The sequence below is a fragment of the Priapulus caudatus genome, unplaced genomic scaffold, assembly GCF_000485595.1.
Source record: "Priapulus caudatus unplaced genomic scaffold, Priapulus_caudatus-5.0.1 Scaffold356, whole genome shotgun sequence".
Classification (NCBI taxonomy): Eukaryota; Metazoa; Priapulida; class Priapulimorpha; order Priapulimorphida; family Priapulidae; genus Priapulus; species Priapulus caudatus.
Genome location: NW_014577417.1, coordinates 254112 through 275355, shown reverse-complemented (window position 1 = coordinate 275355; position 21244 = coordinate 254112). Strand labels below are relative to the sequence as shown.

General features: G+C 42.1%; 4 protein-coding genes across 4 annotated transcripts in view; 2 read left to right on the top strand and 2 right to left on the bottom strand.

Annotated features, from left to right (window-relative positions):
- LOC106809461 (PRKR-interacting protein 1 homolog) overlaps positions 1-363 on the bottom strand; it is a gene marked incomplete in the record, with an annotated part of 1673 nt that extends 1310 nt beyond the window's left edge. The window contains 1 exon segment of the mRNA XM_014812542.1: positions 129-363. Coding sequence (XP_014668028.1) covers positions 129-242 — 114 coding nt within the window.
- Positions 364-453: 90 nt separating this feature from the next.
- On the top strand, positions 454-6524 carry LOC106809460 (voltage-gated hydrogen channel 1-like). The gene is made up of 5 exons (XM_014812541.1): positions 454-557; positions 2438-2673; positions 3434-3728; positions 4464-4593; positions 4898-6524. The coding sequence occupies exons 1-5, from the start codon at positions 551-553 to the stop codon at positions 5028-5030; spliced, it is 801 nt and encodes a 266-aa protein (XP_014668027.1). The 5' UTR covers positions 454-550; the 3' UTR covers positions 5031-6524.
- LOC106809457 (cysteine--tRNA ligase, cytoplasmic-like) lies at positions 6516-16627 on the bottom strand. Its single transcript, XM_014812535.1, has 19 exons — positions 16365-16627; positions 14782-14962; positions 14457-14553; positions 14114-14212; positions 13662-13811; positions 13180-13320; positions 12816-12939; positions 12548-12634; positions 11983-12095; positions 11585-11713; positions 11055-11172; positions 10593-10708; positions 9882-10023; positions 9430-9578; positions 9143-9208; positions 8901-8982; positions 8489-8637; positions 8134-8277; positions 6516-7599 (listed from the first exon to the last, which is right to left on the bottom strand). The coding sequence occupies exons 1-19, from the start codon at positions 16384-16386 to the stop codon at positions 7453-7455; spliced, it is 2256 nt and encodes a 751-aa protein (XP_014668021.1). The 5' UTR covers positions 16387-16627; the 3' UTR covers positions 6516-7452.
- Positions 16628-16716: 89 nt separating this feature from the next.
- LOC106809459 (eukaryotic translation initiation factor 3 subunit M-like) overlaps positions 16717-21244 on the top strand; it is a gene marked incomplete in the record, with an annotated part of 8823 nt that continues 4295 nt past the window's right edge. Inside the window, 2 exon segments of the mRNA XM_014812540.1 lie at positions 16717-16869; positions 20695-20830. Of these exon segments, the coding sequence (XP_014668026.1) occupies positions 16819-16869; positions 20695-20830 (187 nt within the window).

The following is a 21244-nucleotide window of genomic DNA, read 5'->3' as shown; positions in this document are numbered from 1 at the left end:
CAGAAAAGGATAGGGACACTTTGTAACCCTATCCTCTTGGGTTTGGGTTACATTATTGTATCTATGTCAGTACTAACACTGATAGTGATAGTGATATCATATCATGCTAAATTAATGATTAATGTTACCGGGTTCTTCATTAACTTCTCTAGCTTCATACGCTGAATCTGTGTTGCAGTCTTTGGAACAACAACCTTGTCGCTTGCACTTTTTTCGTCGTCCTTCACATCATTCTGTTCCATTGCAGAAAATAGATATTGTTTATTTGTTACACTTGATAATGATATTGTTGATAAGCACCCTAAACATGTGAAGCGGCCTCTTGTTTTTAAAATGTACCCTAGTTTGTACTCGCATGTAACGCTGCAAAATTTCTAAGCCTGCGGAAAATGTTATGCAGGGTATGAAGCAAGTGTTTTTTGATCGTAGGGCATTGTGGGCAGTCGTCGTGTTTTCTTTTTGTTGTGTTCGAGGTTCGAGGATAATCAGCTGTTTCAGATATATTTTTATAATAGGTACTAAGGTAGAAAGTCATACAATAGAAATTAGAATGAAAGGTAAGATTCGTGTGCTGGTGTGATTGTGGTTAAACGAAAATTTAATATGGTCGCCATCCGGCGTTAGATTATGACCTGTCACTGTCAGTGTTACTGTCAATATAGATACACTTAGACTACATATCAGAATACTCAATACTCACACACAATAGTCAATAATGTAACCCAAACCCAAGAGGATCCCCCCTATCCTCTTGGGTTTGGGTTACATTATTGTATCTACTGTCAATACTGACTACTGACAGTACTGACACTAAGACTGACTACTGAGTACTCCTGTGGGTTCAAGGATAGAGAAGGGTTAGGGTTAGGCACATTGGTTTTATTGGGACCCATGTTCTCTATTCTTGGGCCCTACTGTGTCACTTACTGACTTAGTCAAGTTAGTGCACAAGCACGTACTTGGAAAATGGAACGTCTCAATAATTGAATAAAAAAAAGGTAAATCAACACAAAATGTATTTACTACCAAAGTCTTAATGTTTCTCTACTCTATGTCGCCTAAATATTGTCGATAATTACCCGTAAATGCTGGTCAAATGCTCATCTGCAACACACAAGTACACCGCACGCAGAGGCATTTGGAACGTCTCAATAAAAAAAAGAATGGTAAATAAACACGAAATGTATTTACTACCAAAGTCTTAATGTTTCTCTACTGTATTTCGCCTAGGTATAATCACCTGTAAATGCCAGTCAAATGCTCATCTACAACACGCAAGTACACCGCACGCCCGCGCTGTGCACAAACAACATGAATAAGAGAGCAGGTAGGAAAGCATGATCGCAAAATTTGCTCGACGCTCGCTTCATTTCACACGATTACAGAACGAAAACATCCAACGGCTTCCATCTTGGTAGGTATGTGTACATAAATGTTCACTTGTTCGAATTATAACGCTGGCTTTTGTTCTTACCTACTCCCGCCAGAGATATCTCGTGAAATCCTGCAGGAAATGTTCTCTCCGGGAAAATGTAAAGAGGACGAGATGTGTGTTTATACACGAGTAATGGGGCGCATTGCATGCCGGGATGAGCTGCTGCCGGCCTCCGAGCTCCGTTTCGAGGCCCGCCAAGCCAAGCACAATGCGCGCGGGCATGACATCACGCACACACGACTACAGCGATCGATCGAAAGTAGCGCCGTTAGGGATTTTCGGATGATTCGTCCTTTTTACATTTTCACGGAGAGAACATTTCCTGCAGGATTTTACGAGATATCTCTGGTGGGAGTAGGTAAGAACAAAGGCCACAGTTATAATTCGAACAAGTGAACATTTATGTACACATAGATACTAAGATGGAAGCCGTTAAATGTGTTTTTGTTCTGTGATCGTGTGAAATGAAGCGAGCGTCGAGCGAATTTTGCGATCACGCTTACCTACTGCTCTCTTATTCATGTTGTTTGTGCACAGGTTGGGCGTGTGGTGTTATGTGTTGCAGATGAGCATTTGACCAGCATTTACGGGTAATTATCGGCAATAATAGGCGAAATAGAGTAGAGAAACATTAAGACTTTGGTAGTAAATACATTTCGTGTTTATTTACTCTTTTTTTTTTCAATTGAGACGTTTCAAGTGCTTGTGTGGCCGACTACTAACTAGAAGCAACAGAGCCAGAGGAATCATGACTCATGAGTACTTACGATTTACAGTACATTCTACATTACTGTCATCATTAGAAATCATTAGATTAGAAATCTAAAAAAATTAGTGTTGAATACATTCTATACATATCTAGTTACATCGTTTCTGTCATTCCATACTGTAATTGTCTTCATCCTTCTTGAATGAATTGTTGGTTTCTGTATGTCTTCCATATAGTTCTTTTTTGAAGACTAAACGTTATGACGTTATGAGGTTATCTCGTCTTATCATCAGGACTAGGCGTGCAAGGCTTCAAGAAGGTCTCCGAGGATCTGGAGAAGGTCATCGTGAGAGACGACGCGACGTCGATGTCGACGGTCGAGTCGGAGGAGGACAACTTCCGCACGCGGATGCCGCTGCACGATCGCGTAAACGCGCTCATCCACGGCCAGCGATTCCAGATCTTCATTGTCGTGCTCGTCATCATCGACGTCCTGCTAGTTATCGCCGAGCTGCTTGTCGATCTAAAGGTGCGTTAGCCTTCGTAGTAGTGACTCCACGAACAACACCCGTGCTGTAGTTGTACAATCATGTTAGTATGTTGTGAAAATCATGGATGTTGTAAGTTACGTGGTTCCCGAGTGTTCTCAATGGTACGAAAGACTGCAGCGAAGAAGAAGAGAGCCCAATGCTGTTCAAATGGACAGTTGAAGTGTGAAAATTCCAATTAAAGCTCATGTTTCTGTTATCCACGCTGAACTCTCTTTTATATATGCTTTAGTTAATAGTAAAATGGAAACCTTTTAACTGGAATTTTCACATTTCAACAGTCCATTTGTCCATTGAGAACACTAAAAAGCACTGGTAGTCGGCAGTGTTAAGAATCATTACAGATTTCAATATTTCATCATCAGAATCAAGTTTTAATATAATTAATCAGGATATCAGATAATAGTAACCATGGTAACACCTCTTATTTATCACTTCTGCTTTCACAAGCCTCTGGTTGCAGACTATCAAAAATAACATCATAGCAGATTTCAAAAAGCAATTGCTTACATATTATTTTCTGCTATTGGTGCTGGTGTCATTCAAAAGAATTACATTGAATGCAGCTAAGCAGCAGCGTTCCTATTCAGTCATGGCAAGCAAAGAAAACGTGATAATGAAATTTCCACCGTGATTTATCAACTTAGAAGGCTAAACGAACATTTCTCGATGAACGCAATAATTCAGCATGCCACTACATTAACCAGTATATGCCTATACATACCTACGTATTCCCTAAAGGTGTTTGAGATGGAACCAGGAGACTCCGGCGAGGACGCGTCCGAGAGCGCGATCGGCGAGGTGCTGCACTACGCGTCGCTAGCGATACTCAGTCTGTTCATGGTCGAGATCGTCGTGAAGCTGTACGCGATGCGACTCTCCTTCTTCAAGCACAAGCTGGAGATGTTCGACGCCGTCGTCGTCGTCGTGGCGTTCTCGCTCGACATCGCGTTCACGACGAACAAAGGCGGCGCCGTCAACGGCCTCAACCTGCTCGTCATCCTGCGGCTGTGGCGCATCGCACGCATCGTCAACGGTAAATGAGTCACGAGGGAACCGTCCTCCGATCGGGGATAATAGACCTGGTTTGATTACTTACTTACTTATTCTCTTGGTTTCCCGATGGGACATAAGGTCGGGTTTAATTGCTGACACTGTTTCATTCCTTTTGGTTGTCTTGATTAATAGGCATGTGAGGTGAATGCGTTGCGGGGAACCGTCCTCCGGTCTGGGATAATAGACCTGGTTTGATTGCTGACACGCTGTTTCATTCCTGTTCAGGGAAAAAATTAAAATTTATGTTTCGGGGGCTACTTTTCAAGCTCGCGTGCATGAAAATAGCACTCTAAAATTTGGTTTGCATTGAACTCTATGCAAATTTACGAGGGGTCTTTTTGGCATTTCCGGGGCTCTTTTTGACATTTCGGGGGCTAAATCGCCCCGAGCCCCCGTGTATTTTTTCCACTGTTCCTGTTCGTTGTCGTGAATAGACGTGTGAAAGCACGTGTGAGGAGCAGGGTCCAATAGGTTGGGAGGTGGTCTGGTGAATGCATGCAGAGGAGAGAAGGGGTAGGAGTAACCCACCAGAATTTTTGTCGAGAGGTACTTACTGGCTATACCTATTTTGAAGTACTTTGTTTATTTCAACTTGAGACATTTTTTGACATGCTGGAAAATCTGGCCTGCAGACACTAAAGAAAGAGGGTCTCGATCGACCCTCTGGAGCTTTTTTGGTTTTTGTTCTCACATTTATTTGCAACCTGTTGTGCAGGAATTATCCTATCGATGACTGCACAGGCAGAGAAGAGGCTGCACCGTGAGAAGCGGGAGAGAGAGGCAGTCGAAGACGAGCTAGGAAAATTCCGGGAGTTTTGTGCCCGTCAGACCCAGGAGATCGAGAGGTACTACTGTGATTACCAAATTGCCGATAACACCATCCCACATTCCAGTAACACCATGCGTATCACTGGTTATCCTAGTACTCTAGGCTAACAATCGGTAGCTAAACTGCATGCTAATCCCAGCGGTTTTAAGGCCAACATGCACTTTCGTATATCTATGCCAAATCTTCATCAAAAATTGGGATTGACTAGTGAAATTGTTTAGAGATATGTGCACATCAGTGCATCGTGCAAGCGATTCTGGCACATGTCAGCAAATTGTCTACACGCACACCAATGAATTGTGCGGTGGGGTTTCCTGCAGGCTGAGAGATCTACTCGAGCTGAATGGCATATCTGCGCACAAGGTTGAACGGACGGCATTCGGCAGCCAGTTGCAGGTCGTCGCAGAGGTCAATGACATTATCACAAGCAAGAAGCTGGAGGCTGACACATAGAGGTTGCCTGGGTTGGGGCAGTGCAGACGAACCACACTGTCCAAGTTTAGGTGTGTAATGACTTCATACACTGGCCTGTGAAAATTATGTGCAATGAAATATGAATACGAAAGATTGTATTGGAAATGAGTCAGTCGAATAATCGTGGCCTGAATTTTATGCAAGAGGAATTAATTAATCCAGTATGTGGTCTGGTTCACACTCAATAGTCCACACATATTTTATTATACACTATAATTTAATAAAGCATAACGTTTTGGGTAGTACATTGATGATAGTTACGTAGCCTTAATTTTTTTAAATAATGGCATGAGGTGGACTCATATTTTAAAGTTGGCCTTGTTTTTGCTGAGTCGAGTCTGTGTCAACAGCAGAGTTGGAAGAAATATACCGTGTGTGGTACAAACGTGTGAGTGAGTAGTACGTGTAAAATACTCTCTAAATGTGCAGCATGTAATGTTTTCGGTCTACGTGTGTATTATCATATCAACTTGACCCGTCTCGAGAGAGAGTACATGGGATAATCTGGGGGCTCTCACACAATAACGTATGGCGTGCTAGTGAGTATCAACTTTTTTAAACAGATCTGACTATGTGTATTTAGATATTTGTTAATATTTTCCAGTATTATGTTTATTGTAAAATTCGGATATTTGTTACTAGCGATAGTGTGCTCAGTTGACCTATATGTCTGCCAGGATTGACAAACACGCTATATCTTGTGATAGACCTTCTAAAAAACCATGCTTGAAAACGAAGCTCCACAAAGTGGACAATTTGGTGTTGTACGCTTACAAAACAACTGGTCTAGCTTTGTAAATCTAGCAACAATGTTAAAACATGGAGTCATTAGTTCCCTCAGACAGATAGGTAAATTGACCCATTCGTGTGGTGGTATTCTTTTGATGTTTTAATTTCAAGTGCTTCCCTGAAATACCCGTGTCATTTGTGTGTAAACAGCTCAACCTTTATAACGCGGTGCAGTGAAGTTAAGAATGGGGTGTATCTTGGCGCCACCTAATGTAGATATAACTATGAATATTAAGTGTGAAAATTCGTGAATATTTTTACAGTCAAACGTAAGTGTGAATGGTGTCTGTGCCAATGAGTGCATTAGGAAATCGATTTTGATATATTTGGTATCCTATCTGAGGAATCTAAAACTACTACTTTTCAGAAATCTATTAACCCAAGAATTTATCGAGTATGTGTTTTATAGCATATTTATCGTTTTGTTTCTGTACTTGTTTTATGTAAAGTGTAAGTGCCATGTAAAATGTGATATATTTTGTAATTTTATAGATAGAATGGTCTTTAGACCTTAAAATGACCAGCGCATCAAATAAATGCTTACGATTCACATCTGAAATCATGTGTGTAAATCCCACCAATGACACAATCTTTGAAACTGTTATAATAATCCAGCTATCTCTTATGGATTGATAAACCGGTTACTACAGTTAATAAAAGAGTGAACATTCGAGGTTTTAGTGAGATTTTGTTACTGGCTTTTTGTATAGTACATAATATTGCAAACATAATGTTAATTTTAGGATTTAAGCAAGAAACTGCATGTACTGTAAAGTTACCATGCATAAGTTACATGCATGTAAGTTACGCTGAAGGGGTCGTTGTCGTATATGTACCCGAGTATAGTACCCGAGGTGTCGGCGAGTATGTCGCATACGCCTACTCCCTAACCCTAACCCTAACCATATCAAATGGTTACCTCGGTTACATATTATACGCCATTATACAACAACGACCCTTCGTGCGTAAGTTACATTGGAAGAGCCAGCAGAACTTGAGACAAATGATAACCCACACAACGGACACGAAGTGGCACATTCATACTCACAGAGTAATCGGTCCTGTATACACATACTATGCATACTATCCACATAATGTTAGACAAATTTTTAAATTAGGCACATTTCCCAAGAATGAAACCTTTCACCTTTACCCAGATCCTTATTGCCTTCCACATATTCAACCAAATTTAAACAAATACTGCATCTTCTGTGCATACACATTTGTATAAAAAGCATTGAAGTTTCTCCAATAAATTTCCCCATCTTACCATAAAACAAATTTCTAATACACACTTGCCTTCAGTTTTGTGGTCCCTTCCCATAAATATTCCCTATTCCAAAGCTATACCACACACATATACCGACTTGGCATCAAATTGTATGTTGATTTGTAAAATTAAATGACAAATTTATTCATCAAGAGAACATTGATTTCCTCACAATCATCCTAACGGTTACTTCGCTAACTTGCTTTGCTGGTTAATAAACATAATAGCACACATGCAAGCATAATATAATACCGAAAATTCCATATTATTAAAATACATACACATAATAGACAATTTCAGTTCTATTATGTTTATTATGTATCCCAGATATTTTGCTAAACATTATGTAGATGCGTTCTCCTTTTGATTACTATCGACACTCTTCAAGTAATCGTTGTACTTCTTCTCCTGTTGTTGGTATAACTTTGCTAGTTTCTTTGTGGCAGATTTAGGCAGCTCCTTCCCCGTGACATCATGGGTTGGCATTCCCTGCAAATCAATAGATGGACAAGCTGAACATATTGTTAATTTTGACATTTAAGCTAGATACTGTAAAGTTACTATACCTCCTCAACTATTGCAAATTCCACTAGCTTGCATAGGAAGCGCCAAAATTCGAGACAAATGATAACACGTACTATACCGGACACGTATAGGCACATACATACGTAAGTTGGACATATTTTACAGAGTAAGCAATCCTGTATGCATATACTATGCATTTTACTCCCGAAAATACACTCTAGCTACGTGAACAAAAAAACAACCAAACTATATTCCCAAGACTCACCTAATGGGAATTAATAATATTATAAGGAAAATATTCATGTCAGATAAACCCAAATGCTGTGCATGCCTCAAAAATTTGTCCCCACATCTACATTCATTTAATATGCCTCACTAAAACACGAAAAAAATATAAATGAATTTTTTCTAATTGATTGTTATAATGAAAAATTCACTGATGTTCACTGAATCTTCTAGCTATAGTTTGGGTCGGGTCGAGGTCGTCATGCATTATACCTTGTCGTCAAAAGCAGAGTATTTGTCCTTCTCACTGCGGAAGAGATCCCAAGGGGGCATCCGCTTCTGCGCTTCACGCGCGGCCTGTGCATCCAGCTGCTCCTGCTTCCGACGCTCCTTCTCTAGTCTCTTCTTCTCTTCCTCCTGCATCAATACCGTGGCCAATTAATGCTAAACAAACTTTCGTGACACACACACACACAATAGTACCAACTGCAGCACACATCCTCCTTTAACAGGGACAATTAACTGACCTTGTCCACGCTGTCTGTGCAGCAAAAATACAGATTCTCACATTGGAAGGGCACATCGGGTTTCAACAGATAACCTCCCACGTACAGCTAACGCCCTCTACCTGTCGTTTTGTCTCCTTCTCACGCAGAAGAGTCTCCTTGTCAACAAGCTTCAATGTGGCCACCTGACCTTCAACGTCCTCTAGCCTCACTCCCAGGTTGGGCAGGACCTCATCCCTCACAGAGTCACACTGCTCCAAAATGGCCACCACTGGAAAACCACACGATATTACGCACGGTAAATATGTGGTAGTACTTCCTTTGAAAATGTCGTAATGACAATTGGATTTTCAGACACAGTTTATCAGCTCTACCCAATCTGGTCCTTGGCCTTCGCTGCTACACAGGTTTCCATTTCAGACGGGTTTACTCCAACGATCCAGAACTACATATACATCACAGTTACAGGAAGATGTTTATTTTAAATAGTATATTATCAGGAGTGAAATTCACTCCTCATTATCACTGCCCTACCTTTTTGCTCACGTGCGACCTTCCTGACGCCTTCTCTAAAGTCAGCAAAGGCAGTCAAATAAGGCATAACGGTTTCCTCCAGCTAAAGGAAAGCAACTTACATTTTAGAGCGATGACCTATAAAGCCAAGAAGCCAAGATTTTCCGCACAGAAAATATATGATACTTGTACGTGTTTAACCAGATGCATGAATTTCCTGTATTAAACTACAAGGAGATCGGGATGGAAGTGCATAGACTCACATTTTGGGAACCTTCCGTTGTTAATGGAAATCCGATAGGATCCTCTGACTCTATAGCACCAAATATCTGCAGACAGAAACTCCCCATTTATTACTTACATATTTATGATAAAATATGCGACATATTCATGCTACAATACTTGAATATCAAAACAAGATACACCGTTCTGCACATCACCAGTTCTAAACCTAGATGAACCATGATATGAATGTTATAAATATAATTGTTTCTTATTGTAATTGTTTTGCTACAACTCTGTACAATAAACCAAAAGTGCTGCACGATACCTTCAGCATGTGCGTGATGTAGACGGCAATGCCCTTGAGCAGTGCCCTGTTGGGCGGCTGCTTGCCCTCCCTCCTGCCACGGATGTACACGTTACCGGCACTCACCAGCTCTCTGAGGTGATCCATCGTCGTTCTCGTGTCAACCGAGTCTGCGCACACAACATCGTGACCGATTACCGATTACCAGTACGCACGCCAGTACTCACTAGCCTGTGATACACGCATGTACGCATGGACGCATGGAGGCACGCACGCACGTACGCAGGCACGCACGCAGGAATGCTCACACACACGCAAGCACGCACGCAGCACGCACTCACACATGCAGGCATACATGCACGCACCCATGCATCACCTCTTCCTCCACACTCCCGCTCACTCACACCTCCCAGCCACCCACCACCACCACCACCACCACTACCCTCCGGCAGGAGAGATGGCAGACGACTCACCGCATAGAGCCTCGTGGATCGCGGATCGTCGCTCGTGGAACTTTGCATCGAGGTCCTTCTCCGCGTCGTTCCACTTGCTGAACGCCTCGACGCCGCTGCTGGGCGTCGACCGCACGATGTCCTTCACCGTCAGGAAGAACTCCTGAAAACACGTCACAGACTGAGCCATCTCTCTGCGCGAGGTATAGGCCCCCACCCCCATTATATATCAACTCTGCATGCTCCCATTGGATATCGTTGCTAGCGGTTAAGCCAACTAGGCTAGTTTATATATGTCAGGGTGTGAAATTGGAGGAGGAGTCCGGAGTCAAATACTCCCTGATTTACTGTCGGACTCCCTGATTTGACATATGCAGGAGTCCGTGTAACTCCCTGAAAATTCTGCCATACTATAAAAAAAAATTGGCAGATGTGCAACCGCATGAATCTTCAAAATAAGCACATGCATTATTGTAATATCTTTAATTTTGAACTTCAGACTCCCTCATTTTGCTGCGGACTCCCTCTTTTTGAGGGCAGGGAGTCGATCCGTTAGACTCCTTTGTTCAAAAGTTAATTTCTACCCCTGTATGTGTTTCACACGTGCAACCTGAAGCGACATTGCAGCACTTGATCGCCAAGGATCGTCTTTAGAACTTCTCGATGCAAAGACGTGGTCGCGATCGCGGGAATTACGTGTTTAGTCCGTATTTTATAGTCGCTGCTACTCACATTCACCGATCGCTCATACTGTATGGCAAGCTCCATCGTGTTTGAGCTGTAATCTAGCGTGTCCTTCCACGAGTGAAGCAGGAAGGCAAGCCGCAGCTGCCGCGCGCTGTACTGCTCTGTGGAATTGAATAGCTGGTGATAAACATGGCCGCTGCAAGAAGCTTTCCCAATTAAACGTGGTTTTCTCTGCGGGAAAAAATATCCGAAGCTTAATGTGGACGCTTACAGGAAACGTAATATTTAAAGGTAAATAATTATGTGTAATATAATATAATATATTATATTTATAATGTAGATAAATATGTGTAATATAATATAATATATTATATTTATAATGTAAATAAATATGTGTAATATAATATAATATATTATATTTACAATATTATAATTACACACACTCACACACACACAATATGCAATATGCCGCAGTATTGGAATGCGTCTGTCACCTGAAGTACCTACGCAGTGCTTCCTTGATGGTAATGAAATTCTTTAACGACTTTGACATCTTACACCCAGCTATGGTTAGATGACCCGTGTGCAGGAAGTAGCGCACCCAATGGTCATTGCCAAAGTACGCCTTTCAGCAAAGAAACGCAAGAGGATTGACTAAGCAACAGTCGGAACAAACTACAGCATACATACTCGTGGTTGATTACATAAATCATCTACAATAGCCACACATCTAAGAACTGACAAAGAAGAAGGCAATGTAAATACCAAACTATGTATGTAAAATACAACAGAATACACAATTTCATAATACATCAATTGTATTGCAATTGTTTTTTAATTACTGCAATAGTATCGGCAATAGGATTTCAACTATTGTAAGACTATAGCAATACTATCGCAAAGGTGATATTGCACTCAATAGTCACCCCACTAGTTACTAAGATGTAATATACTACTACTACTATCACAACCACCACTACCATGTAAGATACCTCAGTCCTCGTCAAGTCATGCAAATTAACAAGTTCAGCGTTTACCTCAGCCTGTGCCAACTCGTTGTCGTGGTGAGGGAACTTGAGATCGAAACCGCCCGTGTGAATGTCAATGGACTCTCCACAGATGCTGCTTGCCATAACAGAACACTCGATGTGCCAACCTGGTCGACCCTACACGGAGAATGAGCAGACGATGATGACCATGACGCCATCTAGTGGCCATGAGGGCAAGTGGAGCTCCATGTCACACTCATATACGTACTGAAAGGGAGGATGAGAGAGGGGAAGAGATACGAGAGAGATGCAGATATATATATATATATATATATATATATATATATATATATAGAGAGAGAGAGAGAGAGAGAGAGAGAGAGACAGAAAGAGAGAGAGAGAGGGGGGAAGAGGGAGAGAGAGAGAGAGAGACCACATAAACCAACCTTGCCCCATGGAGAATCCCAAGCCGGTTCTCCAGGCTTTGAAGCCTTCCACAGTGCGAAGTCGTTCGGTGATCGCTTTTCGCTCAGCCTGTCCTCCGTTATGCAGAGATCGCCTAAAAAAACGGGACATGCATCTCGAGACTTGACTCACGCATGACACACACTAACTGCATTAACACAACAGGCACACAATAAATTTCGTGTTCAATATATCTATCAAGATAAGCGCAATATTGGTCTGCGCCTGGGTGCCAAATCTCCTCCGACAAATCTTCGACGAAATTTGTAAAAACACCGACCAACACATTTAGCCAATTAGCTAACAGATTTCTGCCAACCGGGTCATAGGTTGTTGGCATAATGAGAACGCAGCTAGAGTCAAACAGGACACAAAGAGAAACAGAAAGGCAAACCACGTCCATCTAATCCATACAATGTTTTGCAGCCTACGATATTTTCATATAATTTATTTGCACACTATCAGCGTTAAGGTACTATGTGTCGCATGCAACATGGCTATCATGACCGTACACACATCTCCATGGTATACGAGTCAAGAATCTACCTTCTCCTCCCAGCAATTCTTTGCTATCTCCGTATGCTTCTGGCACAAGCTTTGCATAGGAGTGCCCACTGCTTCTGTCAAACATATCTGCATTGGAAAATAGCAATACTCTGTGTCAATTTTAAAGCATACACATACACAGCCACTAATTTAAATTGACCAATGAATTCTATAGACCATAAACCAAATGGGAATCAGTTCTTCCCCACCAGCTATCACCTAATGCTGCTAGAAGAGCTTTGCTAAGACTAGAACTTATGATGCTTACCTGTGGTGAAGTACACCGACCCGTTTGACTCGTATGCGAAACCGTTGTCGATTATCTTCTGTACATACTCGACAATCTCAGGACAGTACTCACTAACTCTGGTGAGACAGTCGGCTGGAAGCACCTGCAGCGGAGAACGAAAGATGGGCGCCACGCCGAGTGCCAACCACAGGTTCATGTTCAAAAATATCTAATCGCGCCAAATGCCGTAACATTAAATTACAACAGAATGGTAAATAAGTATTAGACAAAGGAGGGCTAATGGACCTTGAAGCCATTTTCTCTTGCCTATTTTCTTACCCATTTATCATAAAAACTACATTCTGTTCATGTAAGTTTTTCTTTAGTTGCTGCAAGAACTCACGTTGAGGGCAGTCATGTCCTTGTGGAACTCTCCCTCCCAGAAGCGCGGCAGCTTGTTGAAGATGGAGTTGTCGGTGACGGTGGCGCTGAGAGCGGCATCCAGCCACTCACCCAGCGGATCACACGCCACCTCCAGTAACCGCTGCAAGCAACATCATCGACGCATTACGAACACTGACCTATACACTTAATAAATGGATAGAGCATTGTTGGAAAATACATTGGAAGCCTGCCATACTGGCTGGCCCAAAAGTCAAATCATCAGCAGAGCTGGCAACGAGGAAGTTTGTCATCGTTCCAATGTACATTGTCATGACAACAAGCGTAAAACCGATTCCAGGTAGAGCAATCTACTGGGGCAACTCTAGCCATATAATTATAATAGAGAGAAGTTGAGATACAGCCAGAGGTAAGCAGACATTAGAAAGCTATATAGACTGTGCGATGCATCCACAGACGCATGGAGGCAGCCGACATGCGTACCTTTCTCGTTGCCTGGATGGCATCCTCTGGTCGCCCTTCCTCTATGGCCACGTTCAGTTCACACACCACCTGCTTCACCTTCTCAGCGATGCTTTGCTGCATCGTCCGCTTGTCCGCATCCTCCTCCGTCTCCATCTTCTTGGTAAACACCTGCGTTAAATGTATGGTGTAGAAAACCTTCACAAAACATTAACAGTGCACGTAAACACCGATCCATTCCCATAGCCTCACTCTCACTTGCTTGTAGAAGTACGGTGAGTTAATTACTAATAACTGCTCATGTAAATTTTCAGCCGCCAACTTCGAACATCAGGCTGCTGGCTTTAAAATGCTAACAGCATGGATTTGAATAAATGGCTGTGTGTGATATCTTGATCAGCTTAGCTAAGGAATACATCAATTACTATATAGTTGGCGTCGTAATAGCAGATGCTATTCTGATATGTTCTTACCTGCATAGCCTGTGCTACATCCTGAAGCAGTTCGGAGTGGGATTTTCCATTACTTGCATAACTCTCCAGTAGGTGGCTCTGCCGTGCTCGTTTAATGATCTATAACAGCATGAAGATTGACAACTGTTATTCAGTTGTTCACATCGCAGACTTAATTCACAAGCTAACATCTTACATACTTGCACTTATATCATTCCAAGCGTGAGTAATAAGTTTGAAAAGTGAAAAAACAATAGTCGAGATTAGTAGAATATAATATTCTATGCTGTTATCATGTATATGTTGGTTATTATGTTTAAGTTCTTCGATCTACAATGAAAAACATCAACATCACTCGGTATACCTTATCATCAATGTCAGTGATGTTCATAACGTAGAGAACGTCATAGTTGAAGTAATCATGAAGGACTCGGCGCAGAATGTCGAAAGAAATGTAAGACCTAAAAACAGAATGGAAAACTATGCTCGTAAGATAAGCTAACAACATTCACACATGCTCAACAGGTACGTACGTCTTTGTGGCAAAACTCAAAATGAACTGAACAAAAAATAGAACAATTGAACAATTTCCCATATATATATATATATATATAAATAGTCTGAATATATAATGCTAAATGCTACACTTAATTTTCACCATTGGCATAATTACTTGATCGAGTAATCACCTCGCATGGCCCATATGAGAGGCATCGTATACTGTTGGTCCGCAACTGTACCAGGCAACCTTGTTCCCACACTGTGGAATGAACACCTCCTTCTGTCGTGTCAGACTATTGTAAAGCTTCAGCCTTGGCACCTGTGTTCCAGTTGGCGGTGCCCAGTGTGGCTGCATACGGCGCACCTTACCTGGAATTGAATCTCTCAATTTAATTCCAAGAACATATGCCGTGTTACGCGTATATACACTCGATCATCACTGACCACATTACTGTCATTACATGCAATAACGTAACCCAATATGTAATACTAAATTGGATCCGTGAGATCCGCGGTGCTAATGTGCATACCTATGCACTCGCTCAGCACATGTAGTAAGTACATGTACTCATGATGTATCATGCACGAAGGGTCGTTGTCGTATAGGGTAGTACAAATATGTACCCGAGGTAACTATCTGAGTGATATGGTTAGGGTTAGGGTTTAGGGTTAGGGAGTAGGCGTAGGCGACAGGTAAACATCAGGTTTAGCGTCGTAAATTAACTTGCAAACGCCACCGCCAGATGGCGCTATACGTGGTCTATCGGTGTTTCGGCCATATCAGTGGAACATCGTCAGCACTCTCGTAGTTCTGGTCGTCCTCCTTCTCCACCAGCTTCTCCCCCTCCTCCTTCTCCACCATGCAGCTTCTCCTTTCTCCCCTAACTCCTCCTTCTCCACCAGCTTCTCCCTTCTCCCCTTCCTCATTCTCCACCAGCTTTTCCCCCTCCTCCTTCTCTGCCAGCTTCTCCCTTCTCCCCCTCCTCCTTCACCAGCTCCATTCTCCCCTTCCTCATTCTGCACCAGCTTCTCCCCCTCCTCCTTCTCTGCCAGCTTCTCCCTTCTCCCCCTCCTCCTTCACCATCTCCATTCTCCCCTTCCTCCCTCTGCACCAGCTTCTCCCCCTCCTCCTTCTCTGCCAGCTTCTCCCTTCTCCCCCTCCTCCTTCACCAGCTCCATTCTCCCCTTCCTCATTCTGCACCAGCTTCTCCCCCTCCTCCTTCTCCACCAGTTTCTCCCTTCTCCTCCTCCTCATTCTCCACCAGTTTCTCCCTTCTCCCCCTCCTCCTCCTCATTCTCCACCAGTTTCTCCCTTCTCCCCCTCCTCCTCCACCAGCTCCATTCTCCCCCTCCTTCTCCCCTTCCTCCTTCTCCACCAGCTTCTCCCCCTCCTCCTTCTCCATGCACCAGCTTCTCCCCCTCCTCCACCACCTTCTCCCTTCTCCCCTTCCTCCTGCACCAGCTTCTCCCTTCTCCACCAGCTTCTCCCCTTCCTCATTCTCCACCAGCTAATACAGAATCAGTTAATTTACGACGTTTATGATGATGTTTACCATCATGTCATGTGCTAGACACGCAATACTGATACCCCGGTACTAGCAGGAGTAAGATAATATAGGATATCCTATATTATCTTACTCCTGATACTGCTACGACCAATTAACAATTCAGCACCGATCGGGGTTTTTAACTCTGACATGGTTACTGTTACAGTCATGAAACCTAGTACATCATATCAAAGATACGACCGGTAACCAGCTGATTACATCACCTGCATCTTGCGAAGCTGCCATGGTCCTGATGTTGCGATGAGGCTCTGGAGCGTCCAAAAATACAACTTTATGTCTCCATTTATAACTTTAGACCAATAACTCATGCGTGATATGTAAATCTAATCATATGTATTTCTAATGAGTATTCGTGTTTTGCACGTTATGAGCAAAAATGCAATAGCGGGAATTGCGAGGAAGGCAACCCGAAAACAATAAATTAAACATCGACGAGTAGATCCTGATTCCTGAGCCCCCAGCAGGTAAAGTTTTTTTGTAAATTATAATGAATTCATGTATTTTACTGTCTTCAAAAATTAAAATAATATAATATAAAACATATTTTAAAATATAACGATATGTGTTGTTAACGATAAGTTGCCTATGTGTAAAACTTTTAGTAGAAAATTCGCGACACGAAATGTTACAGGAGGTAACAGCAAGACCAAATGAAACATGACTTCTCCCGGAGTCGCTGGATTTATTGACTTGTCTGAGGTTGAGCAGGTACAATATGATATACGGTAGTCACATGTAATGTTAATCTTATAGAATGGGATTTATTTGTATGTGAAAATTATTTGATCGTAATCGGCCATCTATTAAAACTCGGTGTCAACAGCTGTCGTGTTTGAACCGTGTTTCCTAGAGTAGAGTCTCAGTCTAGACTCACACTGTACTACAGGAGTACAGACTACAGTCTACACTCACAGGCACTTGGAGCGTTTTAATAAAATATAATGCTAAATAAATACGAAATCTATTTACTACCAAAGTCTTAATGTTTCTATACTCTCTTTCGCCTATTATTGCCGACAATTTCCTGCAAATGCCGTCCAAATGCTCATCTCCAACTAGCCCGACCAGGCTGTGCGACGGATTGTCTATACAGCCTGACACCCTTCCATACAAAAAACCTATCACCTCAGCAGATCTAGATGAATAACTCTGTATATCTCAAATAAAACTATTCCATTACCACCTTTGACTTGCCTTGTTTAAAATATGAACGTTAACTCACAGTTGTCCTGCTTCTAAACTAGAATGTATCTCTTAATTCACGGTATAATCTGCTAATTCTCACAGCATATCAACTTTCAAATCAGTTTTACCCGACATGTTTAGCAAGGCACGGAAAACCCGAAACGGAAAAGACTCGCTAGAAAATACTACAGAAATAGTACGATGGCTCTCAAGGCAATTACACACCAAAGCAAGTGAAACGATGTTCAGAAATGTCTGGGCCATTTGTAAAAAACCTTAGATGACATGTTCTCGGATGTAGGGGTGGTTTACATGACGACCGCAGATCGTTTAATTTCCTTTGTTCGATCCATTGCGGAGTTTAGTCACAGTCGGAATGATAGCAAACATGGCGGCGAATTCGTAAATTCTGGTGCATTCGTCTCAAAAAGTCGCTGTAACCCCGTAAGTACCCAGCGCATCGTAGCGCACTGATGGTTACAAGAAGGTGGACGTTAACTGATTCATTTGGTATATCACATGTGTGGTGTTCTTTGGCGATACTTGGAATATAAGGCAACTACGTGTTTAGCTGCAGCCACGGTTTGAAACGGTATCCTAACCCTAGCGATACCGTTTCTTGGAGCTAATCTCCAACCAACGTTGGCTGCCGCTGCCGCTGCACACTGACACATAAATATATAGCAGGTAGGAAAGCGTGCTGCCAAAATTCGCTCGACGCTTGCTTGATTTCACACGAATACCGGTACAACACAAATATTTAACCATTCTACTCCGTCTTTGTTTCTATTTGAAGGACAGTGTTCACTTGCTATAAAAACATACTGTCTGTGTTCGTAACCGAGCTGTGTCACGCGAAATCACACAAAGCCTGACGAAATTCTCTCGTTCGCTCCAGTTGCGCAGTTTATGTAAATGGCTGTCAGAATCAGGAAACGCCCACCGGCGCTCTTCGTGACCTCATTTTTGCGCTGCAACGTTTTTGCAACGCTCAACTGGCGAGGCTCATACGGGAGTTGGAAAGCAGCGTGGTAGTTTCCCAAAATGCAGTGCGCCGCCTATAGCCCTGTACTTGCAGCCATTTACATAAACTGCGCAACGGGAGCGAACGCGAAAATTTCGTCAGGCTTTGTGTGATTTTGCGTGACACAGCTCGGTTACGAACACAGACAGTATGTTTTTATAACAAGTGAACACTGTTCTTCAAATAGAAACAAAGATGGAGCAGAATGGTTAAATATTTGTGTTGTATTTGTGTGAAATCAAGCGAGCATCGAGCGAATTTTGGCAGCACGCTTTCATATCTGCTATATATTTATGTGTCAGTGTGCAGCGGCAGCCATGGCGGCAGCCAGCGTTTGTTCTAATTGCTGCACATGAGCATATATATTTATGTGTCAGTGTGCAGCGGCAGCCATGGCGGCAGCCAGCGTTTGTTGGAGATGAGCATTTGGACGACATTTGCAGGAAATTGTCGGCAATAATAGGCGAAAGAGAGTATAGAAACATTAAGACTTTGGTAGTAAATAGATTTTGTATTTATTTAATATTATATTTTATTAAAACGCTCCACGTGCCTGTGTCTAGACTAGTCACTGACACTGTTAGCTCTAGTACGATAGCCAGACTGCAACACAGATCCAGCGTATGAAGCTAGAGAAGTTAATGAAGAACCCGGTAACATTAATCATTAATGATATCAGTATTACCATTTATGGCTTTCTAGCTTTAGTACTATAGGCTAGCCCGCCTACAGTTGCCGCAGGGCTATAGAACATTCTATTACGAATGCTAGGGACCAACTAGCCCGACCAGGCGGTGTGACTAACGTCAATATACACAGCCTGACATCCATCCATTGGATAATCTTGTACCTCTACAAAAACTGCTGAACAATTACGTATATATCTCAAATAAAATAATCATCTAAGCATTTTTGCCTTGTTTTGTATCAAGTATAACCTTCACCTTATAGTATTCCAGCGTTGTTATTAAAACTAATACCTCAGTTCGCTGTTCACAGTGTAAATTTCAAGAGCCAAACCTAAATTTCACTTTAACCGCCAACCATTCATGTTTCCACTGCGCATGCATTTTGATCAGAACGCGGAAAACCCGAAACAACATTTAACATACCGTAGCGTTGCAACTCGCGTTGGCGCGAGCATAAATAGGCATCATATACTCGTGTATATATAAATATTAAAACATTGAAAACCAGGAAACATCAATCTACAACTACAATAATTATCATTGCGAAGATATGTACTTGCCTTGTGTTTAGGCCTACGCACTGAAAATCAGGTCCATTGCCGATTTTAGTCGCACCGAACATGGCGGACATGGCAGCTGTCTGGTTGTTTTCATCCAATTCATCTCAGAAAATACGGCATAACTCGATAAATAAGTAGCGCCCAGTTACTGCGAGCAAGCCAGAGGTTTATAGATTTGTTTGAGCTATTACATGTGACGCCAGCTGTGGTGATGTTTGGATACCGAGCCAACTACAAGTATTTATGGGCAAGAATTTGAAACGGTCTTCTAACTCTAGCAAAGACCGTTTCTTGGAGCTAGGGACCAACCAGCTGACTGGCGGTGCTGCAGCGCCACCAAAAATGGCCGTTTGAAGTTCGTAAATAATGTTCGTTCACAAGAAATACCACAAGCAGACCATTTCAATGATAGTTAGAGGTTTAATTTTAGTAGCTGATATAACTTAAGTCAAGACATATTCACTTTGGCTAAGAGGCATTAATTGCCTACCACAGACGTTTTATAGCCGCGAGTAACCGTGAATAAGTTGGTCCCTAGCATTCGTAATAGAATGTTCTATTGCTCTGCGGCAACTGTACGCGGGCTATAGTACTAGAGCTAAGTCACTGTTGGCGTGTGTTGCACTGTAGGTGTTGAAAATGACACATACATATGCTAGTAGTAGTAGTATAAGTTTAGCATCTTGATTTCTGTCATCTCATATTGGATTTCTTTTTCTTTCTCTGGTAAATTGCAAAATTGAAGCTTTTTCTACCCCAGTCCACAGTGACAGTGTAAGTGACAGTGTTGATCTGTCTATTTGATCACATAAAGTCGTTATCCCTCCCTTTCTTCAATATAGTCCCTTGGACTCTGAAGACTACTCTTTACACGGTTTATTATAAACTGTAGCAGTGCTGTTCTGCACTCCCTTACTCTGATCTCGGATGTGAGGTTAGATTATATTCCACAGCGCCTGAAGGTGTATAATTAGTTGAAGTGACAGTCAGAACATGTTAAGTGTGACGTAACAACTTACTGTACATAACAAAATCATATTTCCTGGATACTTAGTATTAGGATGTCACTTTTTAGGCACTGGAACTACGTGGTTACCTAAAACAGATTGGCGCAGAGATATCAGAAGAAAATTCAGAACTTGGTTTCGCTCATGACCTGACCAAAATCGTTGAAGCATCTGACGTCCTATGGAAACAAGCATCAGAAGCAGGTAACACATCACAGTCTACTTGAATTTTGAATTTCATTGGTCTTTATTGGTGTGAGATCATACGATGTGTTACATAATTAATTGGGACTTGCCTCTCATTATTGTAGTTCTGACCGAGCTGTCATAACTAGTGTTGTCAATCGGTTGTCATTTCGTAATCGATCATCGGTTGGACCCAAGTAACCGATGATCGGTTACAATCGGTTACTCGGGGTGTTGAATGCCTGCGTGTGTGTAACGTCGTGTGCATGTACGTGTGTGCATGTATGTGCTTGTTTAGCCCTGTTTACTGTTTGTTTTGCACTGTTTACTACTGTGTGTATAATACATGTATGTGAATAAAGGATAACTTGTATAGTAGCGATTTTTTTTTTTTTTTTGATGAAATTGATTATGGATTTTGATAACCAAGCG